At 35.3% G+C, this 18,723-nt stretch overlaps 3 protein-coding genes across 6 annotated transcripts in view; 1 reads left to right on the top strand and 2 right to left on the bottom strand.

The window, feature by feature from the left end:
- Positions 1-676: 676 nt before the first annotated feature.
- Positions 677-3,379, bottom strand: SCCRO3 (defective in cullin neddylation 1 domain containing SCCRO3). Of its 3 annotated transcripts, none has more exons than XM_074089227.1 (3): positions 3,227-3,379; positions 2,903-3,139; positions 677-2,397 (listed from the first exon to the last, which is right to left on the bottom strand). In XM_074089227.1, exons 2-3 carry the CDS (start codon positions 2,973-2,975, stop codon positions 1,484-1,486), a joined length of 987 nt encoding a protein of 328 aa, XP_073945328.1. In that variant the 5' UTR covers positions 2,976-3,139; positions 3,227-3,379; the 3' UTR covers positions 677-1,483. The 3 variants fall into 3 exon arrangements, with proteins under 3 accessions (XP_073945328.1, XP_073945327.1, XP_073945326.1); XM_074089226.1 differs by having other exon boundaries at positions 2,903-3,130; XM_074089225.1 differs by having other exon boundaries at positions 2,903-3,110.
- Positions 3,380-5,154: 1,775 nt separating this feature from the next.
- LOC141429059 (uncharacterized) lies at positions 5,155-11,277 on the top strand. 2 transcript variants are annotated; one of them, XM_074089219.1, is made up of 3 exons: positions 5,155-5,579; positions 9,252-9,467; positions 11,060-11,277. In XM_074089219.1, the coding sequence occupies exons 1-3, from the start codon at positions 5,294-5,296 to the stop codon at positions 11,083-11,085; spliced, it is 528 nt and encodes a 175-aa protein (XP_073945320.1). In that variant the 5' UTR covers positions 5,155-5,293; the 3' UTR covers positions 11,086-11,277. The 2 variants fall into 2 exon arrangements, with proteins under 2 accessions (XP_073945320.1, XP_073945319.1); XM_074089218.1 differs by having other exon boundaries at positions 5,156-5,579; positions 11,052-11,277.
- A 2,343-nt stretch (positions 11,278-13,620) lies between these two features.
- Positions 13,621-18,723, bottom strand: part of oys (lysophospholipid acyltransferase 6) — a gene marked incomplete in the record, with an annotated part of 35,947 nt that continues 30,844 nt past the window's right edge. Inside the window, 1 exon segment of the mRNA XM_074089217.1 lies at positions 13,621-18,442. Coding sequence (XP_073945318.1) covers positions 18,271-18,442 — 172 coding nt within the window.

Here is an 18,723-nt window from a genome sequence, read left to right as displayed (position 1 = left end):
AGTCGGTGACTCAGCAGGACCCAGCAGGAGGGATTGAAACCCACAGTATGTAGGTGAGGTTGCTATTGTTCCACTCCTGCTGGCTCGTGCTGAGCCGACTTCGAGCTAGTAGGTACCTAGAATAGTACATTGTGTCTTAAGGGCGGTAAATAAGGAATTACGAACGAGAGTCTATTAGAAGCCCGAAGTCGAAGACTGAGGGCTTTAATGAGTCGATGTTCGTCATTCTACTACTGCCCGTGCGACATAAAATGTTTTTCATCACATTTGCGAGTAAAATTGTATATTTGTAAAAGAAAAACTGATATTGTTTCAAAAATTGCCGATACCGCTGACTGCGCTCTTGCCCCCAACCCCGCAGCATGTGCCCGACGTGCAGGTGCTGCAGTACACCATGCAGTAACAAACTCATTTACCGACCTTGGGCTTCATGACAGCAAAATTAGTACGGGCAATGACTCATTTACCGACCACGGGTTTCATGACAAGCACATTAAGGTCGAGGAATTTATTTGGGGGGTTGCAACCAAGGTAGCCTGCATGTTACGACATTGTTTACGAGCAAGTGTGATGAAAAAATATTTTCAAGGGTATTGTACTCAACTTCAAAGTACGATTTGTTTCAGTCTTATTGACAAATCTGAATAAGTGACCAATAAGTAAAATTACAATCACATGAAACTATCATAATAATTTTATTATATATTACAAAGACAGACTAGTTCTAGGGACAAACTGGGGCCTTGAAGCAACAGACTTAGGGAAATTAATATATTTACAGATTTTGGCCTAATTATATCAAATAATAAAATTCCAAACTTGGAATGTCATATTTTTTAACAAGCCTTAGTCTAATCTACATGATAATTAACTATCAAAAATTATTTTAAATAAACTGTATTTACAAATAATGTTTTCTAAAGCCAGTTACTAACCCAGGGTACCCATTTACATGCAAATGATAAGTATATTATGTATCTTACTTATGCTGATGACATTAGCTGAAAGTGATAAGAACTGATATAATTATCAAATAATGCTTTAACAAGGCATTTTCATAGGAGCAGCAGTTTAATTCATCTTCGTTCACATGATTTGAAGATAGTTATTTCATTCCATCTGATAATTGTCTTTATTTTTGTATTAGCAAATTTTCAAACTGCACAAACAACATGTTAGATCAACAAAAACCAATCATAAAAAAAAAATCATAAACCATGATATTTTAAAATCATATATTGTAATATTTTATTTGAATTTTGCATGTTATTTGTAATTAAAATATGTTCATACGATGGATCTCCAAAACATGGCTTTGAATATGAAACAGGCCCTTTTGAAAATACATCAGTGATTTACAACAGATCATAAACTGCATTAATTCACAAAATTTTATGTTTAACCAATACAAGATATATCAGTCTCTTCAATATCAATAATCTTTCATTAAGTACCTATACTACATTTTGGCAAAAGTAGGAATTCAATCCTGTATATTCATGTCATTCTTTGTGACATTTTGATTCACTTGATCATTTTCGTGTTCTACAAAGTCATCAAAAAGACTTGGCCAAGCCTCTGTGTCATCATAACTGCTGAGATCATCTCCAACAAATTCACAAAAATTTAAAAACATGTACCATGTATCCTTAGGTATTCCTCTGATGTGAGCATTCTTTTCTAGGTAGCCAAGCCATCGGTCAAGTATAGGGGGCTCATTGTTGGTAAAAACTAGCCTCCACAACACTATAGCTATGTCAGAAGGCAGTATGCGTTGACCAGTGCTTACATCCAATCCAAATTTAAAAGTAAATCTATACAAGTCTTTAAATTGCTCTGATTCTCTATTTAATACACTGATTATTTCATTTAATTTATACTGTATGCCTTTAATGGAATCTGTTTTCATATTCTTTAAGCCTTGTATAAACTCTATTTTTGTAAATCTACACATTTGACTAGCATTCAATTTCCAAGCAAGAACAAGAACTTTAAAATCATCAGGATTCAACTGTAGATCATTGCACAAGTTTTCAATGCCTTCTGCTAGAATAGCATCCTCCAATGAGTCCTTATACTGGTCGAACAGTTGATTGATCTTTGATTCTGAAATACGGGGCTCACTTGATCCCAGAGATGACATTGTCCGTGGAATTGATGGCAACTTTTGATAAAAAGGTTTTACTACCTTTTCAGAGTTGATAAAGGCCCTTTGCGAGTTTGCCATTTCTGCAGAACAAGTTTCTCCAAAACTATTCAGGGCATTGTCATTCTGTACATTGTTAGTCTGTCTGCAGGTGTTCATTGTATTCTCATTGTCAGGGAGCAGGGGCTCTTCCTGTAGGTAGTCTGACACAATGACAGCTGGCACCTGGTTGGTCACAATATCTGTAATTTCTGAAATTAAATAAATATTAATGTTATTATTTCTAAAATAAACAGACTGAAATAAAATCTATTTTTTGAGAAAATAATATGATGATGTTAATATATTCAACAGTTAGATAAAACCCAACATATTATATTTCCGAATCCCAAATAGTATGGTAAACTTAACACAATAACCAGTATGCACTGATTTCATATTAATGTAATTTTATATCTGCTTGAGTAATGTCAAAGACATTGTGATTGCTATGTATGTATGGCACCTTCGGTAGTACAAGGGCATAATTGTCTAATAATCAAAAAATTAGTTCATATCGTACTTTCGGTAATGCAAGGGCTAAATGTTTAAAGATCAAAAAATTTTGAAAAAAGTTAAATTATGCCCTTGTACCGAAGGTGCGGATGTTGGGAACGTTCATCTATTATTGTGAGCATTAACTGACTTGTTGGCTAGCAAAATGTGTTTAGGTTCAAGCAATAACATAGTTCCGGAAAGGATATTGCATGTACTCACCATCCTTACTCCTATGGGTAGCCGTAATATCAGCATTAGCTTGATTTTCGAAACAGCTGAGACAATGGCCCATTGGACAATTTCTGAGTCTTCATAGACATAAAACTATCATTGATTTGACGAACAGTCCAAGTACACTTATGAAATGTTGCATGAATGCTATTAAACATAATGACAATCAGTCCCGTGAAATATTGTCGTCAAAAACCTGAAATTAAAAGCAGACCCCTCAAACAACTATTTCTATTATAAATTTGATTGAACTATCAATTCAATAGGTACATCATTTTTAACGAAAATTGTGGTCATTAACAGAACGCTTACCCGTCGTATCGTAATTTTAAATCATTCCAGTATTTTTCTTGTACGGGATGGTGATCCTTTTCTTCATTTTACTTTACAGCTTTATTTCATTTCACCAACTAGATTCATATCATATCATACATATAGATAGACCATCAGAAAAATATATGATGCATACGTCAGTGTTGCCAGATGGGTTTTACGTTCCGTTACGCGCAGCTCTTAAAAATAGTACGCAAATTCAAGTTTGAGTACGCAGTACAATATTTATTGACAAACTATGCTGGTGCATAAACAAGCCTTAAAAAAACCGGCCAAGTGCGTGTCTGACTCGCGCACCGCGGGTTCCGTGCAAACTTTCACTTGTCCAATTTTAATTCACTTTTAGTTTAGGTCACTTGGCCGGGCCCGGTTAAGTTTGCACCTAGTATCAATTATTATGTTCGATTTTGCCTTGACTATTATGGTGAATTTGTAAACTAGCTTGGTCATTGTCTGTCAGCTTTTGACAAGAAGTTGGTTTGTAGAGCGGCTTTGTCATCATGTCAGCCACATTTTTATCTGAGGGTGAGGACACACTTCGCTACTAAATTATTTGCGTCTTGCATCAAACACTCGCAAAAAGAAGTGCCTCCTCTGAACATGCATGTGTTTTAGACCAGGACATGGTGACACAAAATATTAGATGATTTGTACCAGTAAGGCGGTTCTTCAGGGGTCCAATTACGGAATGACAAAAAAGAAAATGATGGTGATAGCGCTGGTACCGGCGGCCCAATCGCGTGGGCGTTAATCGAACATGTCGTATAAATAACGAGTGTCGAACGATTTGTTCCACATAAATGATTGTATTTTCCGATAGTCGATAAAAAAAGATGTACTTAGGCGGTAGCGTAATGCCATACTTCTCCGGTGTGGCTTATGTAGAGGTGAGACGTATTTACTGGAATAGGTTTTGGCTTGGACGCGTGAGTACGCGTTCCCGCCCGCGATTCTTTTACCGTACGAGTATTTAGGAGTACGGCGGCTGACAACGTTCCGCCAACTTGAAAACTAGCATTTATGTACACTTTTTAAATGTAAATTTCATATAAATTGCTGACAGTCCTAAGCTTGTATTAAGTATGAAGGAATGTTTTTAGTCGGTATTTAATATAAGTTAAAATTTAAAAAAATATGAAGTGTGAAGACTGAACTGTGACGTGGAATTCGGTAGTTCGATATTCGTAAAACTACTAAAACTATTACGATGTATACGCAATTACGGGAGCGCATTTACGGGAATCATTATGTTTATACAATGAGTCAATTGAGTTAAGTACTCGTAGATACTCGTGGACCAAGTCTTATGTATGATCTCTTTTTTGGAAGTCTTTTTGTGGACTCTCGCAAGTAGTAGTCTTTGGAAGTCTTTATGTGGACTCTCGCAAGACTCAGTGCGCGTTTTGCCTAGTACGTCTCACCTCTAGTGGCTTACAGCCCGCCATACCATACCGACGCGAAATGTCTCACTAGATGGCGCACTGTTGCGTGAGGTTTTTAAGTATGGCTTTCAAAGTCTGTTATTACGGGTGTGAATACAAAGTTTAGATTAAAATCATATTTAATACCTTAAAACCGTACCATAAAAATATCAAGCATGCCACAGTGTTGCATAGTCCCCGTTTTGTTCGGAAAAAAGGGAGGCCAAAGGTTTCCGAAATACAAAACTGTCTCAAAACACAGACATTCATTGCTCCGTAACGCATAATTGCCATAATTAATTTCAGGTAATGCAAAATATTCACAAAATTATTCTAATTATAAAAAAACCCGCGTAGCTCACCCAAAAACTATGAGATTTGACATTTCGGAGACCTGACGCTACACTAGCGCCTCTAGTGGCGAATTCATACGCGATAGCCCTCATTCCCTTGTCTTGCTCGGGCAGTAAATAAAAAACAATAATTTGAATGAAAGTCAGTTACTGTCAGTTGGTTGTTTGTTGGTTGGGCTCTGCAGTGAATGTTTTTTTATTGTGTATTTCAATAAAATTAATAGAAGAATTATAAATTCCGTGTAATTAGGTTCATTACATAAAACATAATTATGAGTGTATTCGATGAAGCCTGGGACTTTAGATTAGACTTAATGGAATCGGAAAGTAAGATGCTTTGTGATTTCAAAGCAAACGTTTGTCACTTATCAAAACAAATCTCTAACCAGCTAGAAGAATTTCAAGTTCAGAATTTTAACTACTCCGGTAACGCATGCCGGAACAGTGACGACGAACTGAAAATCATTACAGAAAGAAATAAACAACTGGTGCATGAAATAAAAACTAAAGTTGAAGAATACGAAAGGCAGCAGATTCAATACGGGAAGTTCAAATCAGGTACTAAATTATTTACTCCATCATTAAGCTTATCCCCGCGTCTTCGCCCTCTTTGAAATATAAAAAATGCATATATAGTCTCAAGCCGTGCATTGCCTATTGGCAAGTCAGACATGTCTGTTGTGGTCTGACAAGAAGTATCCGAATAGAACTACTATTTTTATCTACATCCATATCAGAACTTCCCTATAATATGTTCAGAGACAATAAGCAAATAACCTATGTTAAGAAACTTCTGTGGTTGCATCTTAATGTTTACATTAAATTACCTGTAAGCTATACTTACTTACATTTAAATTCTGAACATCTTAAAAAAATAAAAATCATGTTTGGTTGCGATACTCAAATTAGTTGATTTGTAATTTCATTCTGTAGTAAAATTATTGTTCCATACATGTTTTCAATCGTGAATATTACTGTTGATTTAGAATCAAAATAGACTCGTCTAGATTGTTTATGAATTATAAAAACTATCTGTTAGTAATTTTCTTTATTTTTTTTTTGGCTTTCACTTGCTGTTTTTAGCAAGATGTATTTTGCCAATGTCCATGTTGCAACATTATGCACATGAGGAGAATGTTCGGTCGGTTTATGAAATTTTGATCTTGGGGAAGGAACAGTTAGGAGACCTAAAACAAATAACACGTTATGGACGGCACACAGATGATATTGACTTTTTTTTTACGGATTTTATTGAGTCTCAAATTGAGACTGAGGTTATGGGTGACTCTTCCCCGGCCCGGATAATACCAACATGAAAATACCGACCGTTTTTCGTGTACATGCCCATAGAAGCTCATGTCCGTTTCTATGGGCGTGTACACAAAAAACAGGGTCGGTATTACCCGGGCCGGGAAAGTGTTGCCTGAGGTTATTATTATTGAAAATGCAGGTATATTTGAACATATTGTAGGAAACATGATATGCATGAAGATAAAATTATGTATGCGACTACATAATTAGGCATTAAAACACTTGTAAGATATTATTATACAACTCGCTATCACTCCTTGTATAAAACCTCACTCATATTTTAATGCTTTCATTATGTATCAGCCATATAAACAACTATTATAGTTATACAGGTGTCCCAAATATCCAGAGATTTGCTAGTTCAAAGTTTTTGTAATTATTCTTTTTTACATTGTTGCTACCATTGTTGTTTACCAGCATGAAAACAATTCCAGTCGGTAGGTATCGGCAGGATGGCAAGATACGAAGTTCTAATTTCATACACTTCGTAGTATTATAGGGCCAAGGGCAGTGCGGGGTATTCTGCCGAAACACCTTGACATACGAGATTATGTGAGCAACCTCTACTCCGCTCAGTATACACATTTCAATTTCCATAAATTCCGACAAAGCCGAATTTTGGTGGAGACCATTAGGAATAGTGTCAAAAGTCCCCATTGATTCCATGTGTGCAAAAAGTTATTCGGGGTCAAAGTTCAAAATTTGAGTAATTTTTTTTTTTTTCGAAAACGGTAAGTTCTGAACATGAAACTACCGTGAGACTCACTCATATTAAATATAATGACCCGGATAACTCACGTCTTAAATCACGTCTCACGTCTGAAAACGCGGGTAGTTGTGTGCCGGTGTCAGTTTCGTCGGGTAGTCGCGCGAGCAGAGCGGCGGCGCGCAGTGCGCGTGTTGCAGCAGCCGCTGAGTCGCGTTGCTCCAAAGACGAAGGGCTACGGATTAGCCCGAAACATGTCGAGGTAAACTCGATTTAAGACGTGAGTTATCCGGGTCATTATATTTAATATAAACGGTAAGTTGTCAATAAGTAGCCGAGGCAAAAATTATAGATCTTAAAATTCCCGAGATATCACGATTATAAAAGTTAAAAGAGTCATGTTCTACATGATAATAGTACATTTATGCCACATATACCTATAGGGTGACTGGGTAATCGACTTATTCCTTGAAAGGGCTTATTCTAGAGCTAATTTGCAATGTTTTTGGTCAGTAAACCAGGGATCGAAATTAACCCGAAATTAATTAATTCCGCAATATATGTCTGCCAAGGTTTTTTATTATTATTCCCTCAATGGCGGCCTTAAGGCTTGGGCCAATGTCAGTTGCGATGACAGGGTTGCGGTTGATTCTGCAGAACGCCAACAGTTTGAAAAGAGAAAAAAATAATCCTTTTCGGCCGAACGCTGTTGCGGGAGTCACGTCACTGCGACTCGCGAGCGACAAAGCAGAGAGAGGCGCCACTGAGCGTGCGGCGAGGAAAATAACTAAAATTGTGTTCCATTTCTAACGGAAATCAAGTTAATTTTGGTGAAAAAAGTGTTAGACATCTAGTTAAAAGACACGAATTGTGGATAAATGTGTTATTGATTCGATCCAGTGGGTGTTTATTATATACAAGAATTTTGATGAAATCGGTTTGTTTACACTTAATAAATGAGGGCTATCGTTTTTTGTCTCACTAGATGGCGCACTGTTGCGTGAGGTTTTTAAGTATGGTTTTAACAAAGTTTAGATTAGAATCATATTTAATACACCATAAAACCGTACCATATAAATATCGAGCATGCCACAGTGTTGCATAGTCCCTGTTTTGTTCGAAAAAAAGGGAGATCAAAGGTTTCCGAAAGACAAAACTGTCTCAAAACATAGACATTCATTGCCCCGGAACGCATATTTGCCATAATTAATTTCAGATATTGCAAAATAATCACAAAATTATTCTAATTATAAATAAACCCGCGTAGCTCACCCAAAAACTATGAGATTTGACATTTCGGAGACCTCACGCTACACTAGCGCCTCTAGCGACGAATTCATTCGCGATAGCCCTCATTGGATAGGCATAACGTTTGGTGCATCTTATGCTGGTCTATCTCATTCATTTTCACTATTGCGTTATATTTGGGACATGTGTATCTGGACTTTTATTGAGCAGTGTATTCCTTTTTAGGGTTCCGTAGACAAAATGGCAAAAACGGAACCCTTATAGTTTCGCCATGTCTGTCGGTCTGTCTGTCCGTCCGCGGCTTTGCTCAGGGACTATCAATGCTACAAAGCTGTAATTTTGCACGAATATATATATGTACCTAAACTATGCCGACAAAATGGTACAACCCCCCCCCATAGACGTAGTGGTGTTTTTTTTTCCTCATCCAACCTTGTAGTATGGGGTATCGTTGGATAGGTCTTTTAAAACCATTAGGGGGTTCCTAAATTATTTTTCGATTCAGTGATTTTTTGCAAAATATTCATTGCAAATTTTCATTAAAATCGAGCGCCCCTCTAAAATCTATACAGGTGGGTGAAGAAATTTGAAAAAAAATCAGGATTGTAGTACCTAAGTATAATCAAACTTACAAGGAAAACTATATAGTGGTTAAGTTTTCTTGAGAATTATTAGTATTCAGGATGGTAGTAGGTATATCAAACTTACAAGGAAAACTATAAAGGTTAAGTTTACCTGACAATTATTAGTAGGTAGTTTAAGAGTAAATAGCAGCCTAAGGTATAAAATACACCTAAACTTGGAATATTACGTACAAAATACGCAATCCTTAGAAAAATATTACTTAATTTATTATATGTACTTATAGATTTTTTCCTAATGGCTACGGAACCTTATTTTTCGGGCGTGTCTGACATGCTTTTGGCCGGTTTTTTAAATGTCTTATCAGCATTGAAATGTTTCAGACCAAAAGCTTCTAGCCAAAGAAATTAAAGATACTCATGAAGCATTTCTCATGGCAAAAAAATATTACAAGAAATATTTAAAAATATACTTCACTGTTGAAGCTAGAAAAGATGGGAAACAACAGATATTTTTGCAGTTCTTCACAGAAGTTAAGAAGGAATCTAAAGAATATTCAGTTCAATTACTTAAGGATACCAACACAAAACGTTATGAAGGTGTGTATATCACAATTATGACAATATTTTGTAATATTTTTGTCAGCATTTTTTTTTTTGAGGTTGGTATAGGGTTACCATATTTCAGGATTTTGAGACCCTTCTCAGGATTTCAGCTGGATTTTGAAAAACTAGGGATATCTCAGGATTTTTAAAATTCTCAATTAAATAGAATCGCACACATCTACATCTTTTTATCAAAAAGTAACGAAGTCAAAATATAATCTTCTTTCTAAAAATAGACTTACTAAAAAAAAACGTAATATTAATTGCAGGAATAAAATAAACCGTGATCACCAGGGGTCGGATAAAAAGTGCCGATGACGTCAAACTACTTACAGGATGATTTCAAATAGTATTTTTGATTTTCATAAACAATTATCACATCATTTATTAACCTATTTATTAAACGATATGAAGTTTATTTTATTCACTGAATTCCATTGATTTATTTACGATTATTTTGTTACTTCATTAATGCTACTTTGTTACTACATGTCACACGGAAGTTTAAATAAAAACATCAAATATCAAATAATTTATTGTATGGTCATGTTTACATAGGTGTTAATTATTGTTTAGTATATCCAGTACTTCATGTCATGTCCTGCCGAGAGGCGTACAATATTATTAATCTAACTCAAGGTATGCATGCTAAACCAAATGTCAATATTTTATTACATTAAATATTCAATAAGATAAATTAACAAAGTGAAACTAATATTGTAAATTTTAATAATCATTTGGAAACAATTTAAATATTATATGTTATAGGCTAAATTTCACTTACATGTCTAGGTGTAGGTAATCAATCACTCATGCTATAAGTAAACACATTTGTCTACTAACCAGTTAAAAAGCTTTCTTTTAAAGACTGGAGAAGACAATTGTTTCAGATCAATTGGTAACTTGTTATACACTTTTGCACTCATGCACATTACATTATTGGAGAAAAACGCAGACTTTGACTTTGGTCCAACCACATCATAGCCATATTTCGGTTGAAGTCTTGCTCTTGGATTTCTACCCCTAAACATGTCTACTTATATTATTCCTTACAAAAAGACAGAGCTCATATATGTACAGAGCAGGATAAGTGAGAATCTTCTTATCAGAGAACAATGGTCTGCACGAGTCAGTTTGTTTTAAACCATATATTGCCCGAAGACATCTCTTTTGGAGTCTAAATATTTGGTCTTTATTGCTAACATTTCCCCACAAAATAACTCCGTAGCGCAAATTTGACAAGACGTACGAGTGAAAAGCAAGAAGAGCTGTACTTTCCGATGACACTCCCCTGAGTCGTCTCAAGACATACACATATCTGCTCAATTTCGTCATTAAATGTTCCGAGTGGCCATGCCAATTATTATGGGAATCTATTATTATATCCAGGAATTTAATGGATTTTACGCTCTCTCATCATTTTGTGTGCAAGATTACGTCATTTTTATGTCATCCGCACTTTTTGTCCGACCCCTGGTGATCACAATTAAGACTTTTAAATTTTTCATCTGGTAACCCTGGATGAGAAATGATCTTTCATACATGTACCAATTTTTATTTATATGGGAATGTGTTTAGTGTTACAGATAAACCCAAGCCTGGATATTTTTAAGGAAGTGCAACAGAAACTACAAATAACAAATGATGTGCCTGGAGCTCTTTGTTTTATAAGACAAGCATTCCTGAAAAATAAAAAAAGCAAATGAAGAAGTTTTTTAAGTTAATTCATTTGTCCAAGATATAAGTACTAGGAAGATTGCATGTGTCACTAATAAAAGGATTAAAATTGTTAGAATGAGGCAAATCATATTTTTATTTATTATTTCATGTGATTTCATAGATATTTGTTGATATTATTTGATGCTTTTTTCACTTTTAAAGCAACAAAATTTTATGTCAAGATCTACGAATAAATTCGTAGGTCAAGATGAATGATAACACACATACAGAAGATACATAGATATATATACATACACGCACAGATATATTTATAGTATACATTTATTATATACTTCTTCTGTATGTGTGTTTGTCATTTAACTCCTCCTTAACAGCTGGACTATTTGAAACTTTGTCTGGATACTTTGTGTTAACTTTGTTTAGTGTTAACTGGCGGTTAGGTGTGATGCCGTCTCTATTTGTTTTGTTCGAACGAATAGACGGAGACGGCATCACATTTAACCGTCTGTTAACACTAATCAATGGATATGAAACAGCCCCTAAATGACAAAATCCTGCTGCCATTACACATCATGTAGCTGTGTGTGTAATCATTCACTTCAACTCTCGTGGCACTACCTATAAGTGGCATGAAGGTGTGTACATATTTTTGCCATCTTGGTCATAGGCACAGAATATAATAATAGTACTAACGTACAGAATGGCCACGCTCCGCCCCGCACCGGTTCGAGTTACCCCACCCCTCAAGCGCAGATTACAGGAAAGCAGTCGGGCGCGCAACGCGATGTGTGTCGGTCGCACCGTCGTCGCACGGCACTAAGTTCGGGAGCAATAATTTTGCGAACGAAATGGTGATATACTGTGCATTGTATGGGTGTTTGCCAACAGCCAAAGATAAGAAAAGGAGTTTTTTTCGATTTCCTAATGTAAATAATAATGCTTTCTAAAAGTATCGCGATTAATACATGAAATAACTAATTATTTAGGTACCGAATAATTCGTTCAAGTTTGTAGTCATATATTTATTGTAATTTGAAATAATAATGCTTAAATACATAGACACACATTTTAAGTAGGTTTAAATAAAAATATAATAATATGATTAACGATTACATTTAATTACACATCTAAGCCATACCTACATACCCTATAGTACTAGGGTTTTGCGATAGTCGGCCCTGTGTGTCTTACGCACACATTTGACGCGTGTACAGACGTCGTCGTGCCTATGTAGATGCAAGAACGCGTATTTTGTATGGCGTGGCCGCCGTGTCATAGGCACAGAATATATAATGTCATAGGTTTAGATAGCCTCTTGAAGCCCACCATAAATATTTTGAAAAAAATTGACAAAGCAATTAGAATCTAATTGTTTCGTGAATAAAGTCAAACTGTCATGGAGTAAAACAATAGAAAAACAAAAGAATTTTTACTTTGTTACATTGTCATAGATTCCTAATTCCCTTGAATTTATTGTGTACATTCTATTGCATATTGGGCCGCACGAGGGTATACCGCCGTAGGCGACAGGCTAGCAACCTGTCACTATTGTACCTACCGTTTTGGTCAAACTTAACCCTTTGCATGTTTTTTTTTTACTTGTGAATTAAATCAGGATAATGTTAGTTGACCGCTACATTAAGGTAAAAATGTAAAAATATATATAAGATAAGATTAACGGAATATATCTATCATGCAAACTCTGATCTTAAGCGTAGTACTAAATAAATACAACAGGTACAAAATATTTAATAGACGTGTTTCAGAAAACAGTTTTAATATAAAAAAAAAAATTGTCCGAGCTGAAACGAAGATTCGGTCAATTAGTCATTTATTGCATGATGCCATACTTTACGAGCGAAGTCGTTGCATAATGATTTAAATTTCCAACCCATACTTTCGAGTTACTTTATTTTCGAATTTCGAAAATGTATGCACAAAAAGTAACATAACATCAAATTACATACCTATTACACATTTATTGTTCCGCATAAATTAATATTTTTGCAGTAATATCCTCCAGATTACAGCTAGAAGGTCAACAGTTTTCGTAAATGGCGCGAAACGGCGAGCCCGCGTATTCAAATTTGAAATGTCGAAATTCTGTTTCTTTATTTTTCCACAACTATGTTCAATTTCATACTGTACTGTTGTTGAAACTTGACAGTCTTAAAAAATAATAAACTACTTACCTTTAATTAAAAGGACAATGTTATAATGGAAATTTCCATCACCATGCAAAGAAGGGTTAAAACCAAAAATTGCTAAAAGTGGCTCCAAAGTAACGTTTCGTGTGCTCTACCTACCCCATTTGGGAATACAGGCGTTCTGTTTGTTTTGGTAATATACATATAAGTATTTGTGACCTTGACTGTACATTATGGCACCTGAAGTCTCAATGTGACAGTTGGCAGGGGATGTACCTGGGGGGCATTATTACTGGGTAACAGACAATGAAAGGCAAAAAGAAAATAAATAAAATATATTGTTAACTTGTAATACTCATAACTATAAAATATACTATTCTAGATTTAATTAAAACACATCTGTTCAATTAAAACCCGTTATAAGTAGGTAAAAATGTGAATAAACTGCACAGTGGTCTTCTAAATAAAACAATGAAATAGCTGCTGCCATTTAGATATTGTATCATTTTACATGACGTCTATCTTTAGTCTCCATGATAAATTTATAAAAAATCTGATTACAGTCCATCATGTCAAGTCTTATTTTTATGAAGTTCTTTTTGTTATCTACCTATAACAAATGTACTTATTTTAATGACATGTGTGTTGAAATATCTTTTATTATCTAAACTGAGAAGTAAAACTGCAACTGTATAATATGCTGTTAAGAAAAAATGGAAGCTTTTGAAGACTCATCAGAGTAAGGGAAGTCTTATATCTAGGTCATGTATTAATTGAATCATAAATACCAGCTTTGGCAAATTAAAAGGGTAATTTTGAAGGCAATCGCTGGTCGCTAAGTCACTAAGTACGTAACGGACTGTGAATGAGCTGAACTATTTCGCCTCTAGAAGAACAAGGTGTTGTTTGTTGATAAAAGAACAATAACTAGAATAAGATTATCTCGTAAGATTATATTCAACATTTATTTATGTAACAAGGAAGTCCAAGTTATGTGATGTCCAGAACAAATGCATAATATCACACATTAAATATGTAAATAATAAAAAACCGGCCAAGAGCGTGTCGGACACGCCCGAAATAGGGTTCCGTAGCCATTACATTTCGTATTTTGTACGGAATATTCCAAGTTTAGGTATATTTTATACCTTAGGCTGCTATTTACTCTTAAACTACCTACTAATAATTGTCAGGTAAACTTAACCTTTATAGTTTTCCTTGTAAGTTTGATATACCTACTACCATCCTGAATTTTTGATTTCATAGATGGGGGGGGGGGAACGCTCGATTTAATGAAAATTTGCACTTTAAAGCTGAATATTGCAAACAAATCACTGAATCGAAAAATCGTTTTAGCAGTTCCCTATAAGACCTATCCAACGATACCCCACACTACAAGATTGGATGAGAAAAACAAAATCACCCCCACTTTACGTCTATGGGAGGTACTCTAAAAAAAACTTGTTTTTTAAATAATTTATTGAATCAGGCGTTACTTTGCGGAGGTCCATATCAATGAACTAAAAGAATTTCCTTGCTCACCCGCAACCTTACGATAGCTAAGCTTATGCAAAATATGCGTGTTTATGCAGTTCCTCCACCTCCACACTGTAAGAACACACACAAATCACACAAACCCATCTATCACCACCACCACACTACACTGACGCGTTTCGAACTCAACCAGAGCTCATCTTCAGAGTGACACAACCGTACACCATGCTACCAGTTGTTAGACTAACGAACCACAACCACCGTTTTAATTTGTCACTGTAACTCCCAAAGTACCCACATATGTTTTATGAAACAAAACAAAACTACCCACAAATTATTAATATTTTTTTTTAACCGTCCTTCAAAACGACCTTTATTTTTATTTATTTACTGTCAAGGCATGTTTTATCGGTTGTGTCACTCTGAAGATGAGCTCTGGTTGAGTTCGAAACGCGTCAGTGTAGTGTGGTGGTGGTGATAGATGGGTTTGTGTGATTTGTGTGTGTTCTTACAGTGTGGAGGTGGAGGAACTGCATGAACACGCATATTTTGCATAAGCTTAGCTATCGTAAGGTCGCGGGTGAGCAAGGAAATTAATTCTTTTAGTTCCTTTTTTTTTTTAAATATTGTATACCATTTTGTCGGCATAGTTTAGTTTATATATATATATTCGTGCCAAATTACAGATTTCTAGCATTGTAGTCCCTGAGCAAAGCCGCGGGCGGACGGACAGACAAACAGACATGGCGAAACTATAAGGTTTCCGTTTTTGCCACTTTGGCTACGGAACCCTAAAAACGATAATTAAGTGCCAAATGAAGTATAATAATGTTTACGATCAAATTTGTGAAACTGATTATTTATTTTTCATCATGTATTATCAAGTTAAATTACTATGAGCTGTAAAACGCGCTATGCGCGTGTGTTTGCAGGTGGTAGGACCTTGTACAAGGTCCGCCCGGATTGCTACCACCATCTTGCTCGCTAATCTTGCCGTTATAGCTTGCACTGTTGTTTCGGCGTGGAGAGTAAGACAGCCGGTAAAATTACTGGCACGTGAGGTATTCCATCTTAGGCCTCTAGGTTGGCAACGCGTCTGCAATACCCCTGGCGTTGCAGATGTTTATGGGCGGTGGTGATCTCTTACCATCAGGAGACCCACTTGCTCGTTTGCCATCCAGTCGAATAAAAAATATATTATTACGATACAAATAATTTAGACAGACGATTCATTTCCGCTTCAGTTACTTAACAGTAAATTTTATGAACAGATTATATACCTGCCAGGCGGAATAAATTTATATGAACTAAATCTAAATTTTAATGATAGCCAACATTTTAGAGAAACTTATGGAAAGTCAACTTTACATGTATACCTATACTTACCACAAGCGCGAAATAAAGACGCTGTGGTTTAAATCTAGCTGCGTTCAAATAAAGTTTTATTTAACGAACGCTCCCGAAAAGCATCTCAAGTAATATTTTTTTCATAGAATTTGACATGCAAAGGGTAATTTAATTATACAATACCAGTCGACATATTCATTTGACATGCTCGTACTTTCACATGTATGACAGAAATGCTTTAGGTACAAAGGACAACTGGCCATTATTTGAGACAAGCTATAGCTTTACAATACTAGAGATAAAGTGAGTCGAGCCGGATACCTAACAATACAAATTGGGTTATAGCTAAGTTTTAAAGACATACAAACGTTTTATAAAACGTTGGCTGACTTGAGCTTTGGTTGGCTTCAGACTAAAGAGTCTGAAATGACGTACCTACTTACTTTTTAAAACTAAAGTCACAACTCCCATGAGAAGAAAAACTATACGTAAATCCATAATGCCCGCGGGAACAATTGAGGCCATTGTCCTTTAGTATTATACAGGCATGGAATAACATCATTGACGAGCAAGTGTGATGAAAAAAATACAATTAATTGGTCTTGTCACCAAAACATAAACACGTTTTAAACAAACCTAAAATTAGTTTTTTATGAAACGAACATACGTAACATAACCATGTTCAACGATTGCCTAGGTTATCTGGTAACATGTAATAGATATTATAGTCACTACTTTGAAAAAAGCTCGTTCCTCAAAATTGATACTTCTCTAAGTGAATTTTATAAAAACATTATTTCAAAGGTAAATTTTGTTAACGTATTTATTTGAGACACGAGGTTTTTTCAACGTAGTGATAAAATGTATTTCAAAAAGTAATTTGAAATAACTTATTCGAGAGCAGACGGAAAATTTCACCGTATAAATAAAGCTTCGCGGCATTCTAGTCCTAGCTTTACAATTAACAGGAAAACTTAATCTAAAAAAAACATTTGTAACTACAGGATAGGACTTATCTACAGTAGAACCTCGATTATCCAAGCTGTTGTGGACCAAGCCGACCTCGGATAATCAAAAACTCTGATATTACGGACTTTATTTACTCCGAAATAAAATTATATTTGTAATCAAATTGAGTTTTATTTACGTAATGAGTAACTTAATATGTAAGTACATACATATATGTACATAATACATACATATGTAGATATGTACCTTAACAGTAGTCGATTGGACAGACGCCTCGCCGCGCGAGCATTGGACGTTGAAACCGAACTACCCACGCAACTCGGATAATGCGAGCTTCTACAATCGGGGTTCTACTGTATGCAATATGGCCAGTGGGTAAGCAGACATGTAAATGTTTTGCTGTTAGCGACCTAGTGTTGGTCTTGGTCATTCTTAAAAAATATTTTGATTCTTGTTAGAGCTTGTCTAATTTAAAATGAGGCGTCCCTCACACGACTAAATCAGTTATTATGACTAGTTAGACAGCAAATCTTACAATAAACCGCCTGAGGGAGCTAAATCCCCGTTAGACTCAGACGATAATTGTAAAATTTGCTGACTAACTAGTCATAAGGAACTGATTTAGTTGAGTGAGGGACGCGTCATTTTATATTAGACAAGCTCTAACTCAATGTTCTTTCATAATCTTTTATTCCTGACAGGTATCAGGTTTCCACAACGAAAAATAATTACATATGTATAGAACTGTGCGAGATTATTGATTATAATTAATATTAATTGTTTTGTTAAATAAAAACTAAGCTACCTTTATTTCTTTGTACGACTAAGATTTGTTTTGACAATCAGTTAGTAAAATTTTCTTATCTCTGTTAAAAGTTAAATGAAAGAAATACTGATAAATAGGTGTTCAATAAAGGCCATGTCTGTATCATGGTAGGTACTTGACTTCTGTTTGTTCAAAACAATTTTCTATACTCTATCAGAATAAATGCAATATTAATTTGTGCAATAAAGTGTCAAATAAACAATTTAAAAAATACACTAACTAACAAACATACAATTTGAATATAGCGTTTACTAAGATATATTCGCATATTTTTAAAAACACTTCAATATCATTATAAAAATAGTATTTTCGGAATAATATACTGTAAAGTGATTTAAGAAGTTTTTAGTTTCCCGTTAGTTTCATGTACAGGTAAATTGTCCTTATTGACGCTGGAAGATTTTTGCGGAAGCTCGGTGATCACAGAAGTACTGGAAGTAAACCTTCGTCGTTCAGGAATCAGCAGTGCGCCGATAGCGATGAAGTGCAGAGAGTAGTATAGTTTCCTGAGCAGAAAATACAGTCTTACACTAAGATTGATGACAAAATTCCTTTTATAATAACATTAGCTTTTGCCCGCTGCGCCGCCCGCGTGGTATTCGGTTATCCTGCGCTGTTCCCTCGGGAACTGTGCATTTTTCCGGGATAAAAAGTAGCCTATGTCACTCTCGGGCCTATAAACTATCTCTATGCCAAAAATCACGTCGATCCGTCGCTCCGTTACGATATAAAAGACGGACAAACATACACACTAACACATACTTTCGCATTTATAATATTAGTATGC

Source organism: Choristoneura fumiferana, chromosome 6, assembly GCF_025370935.1.
Source record: "Choristoneura fumiferana chromosome 6, NRCan_CFum_1, whole genome shotgun sequence".
Classification (NCBI taxonomy): domain Eukaryota; kingdom Metazoa; phylum Arthropoda; class Insecta; order Lepidoptera; family Tortricidae; genus Choristoneura; species Choristoneura fumiferana.
This window is presented reverse-complemented; position numbering and strand designations above follow the sequence as displayed.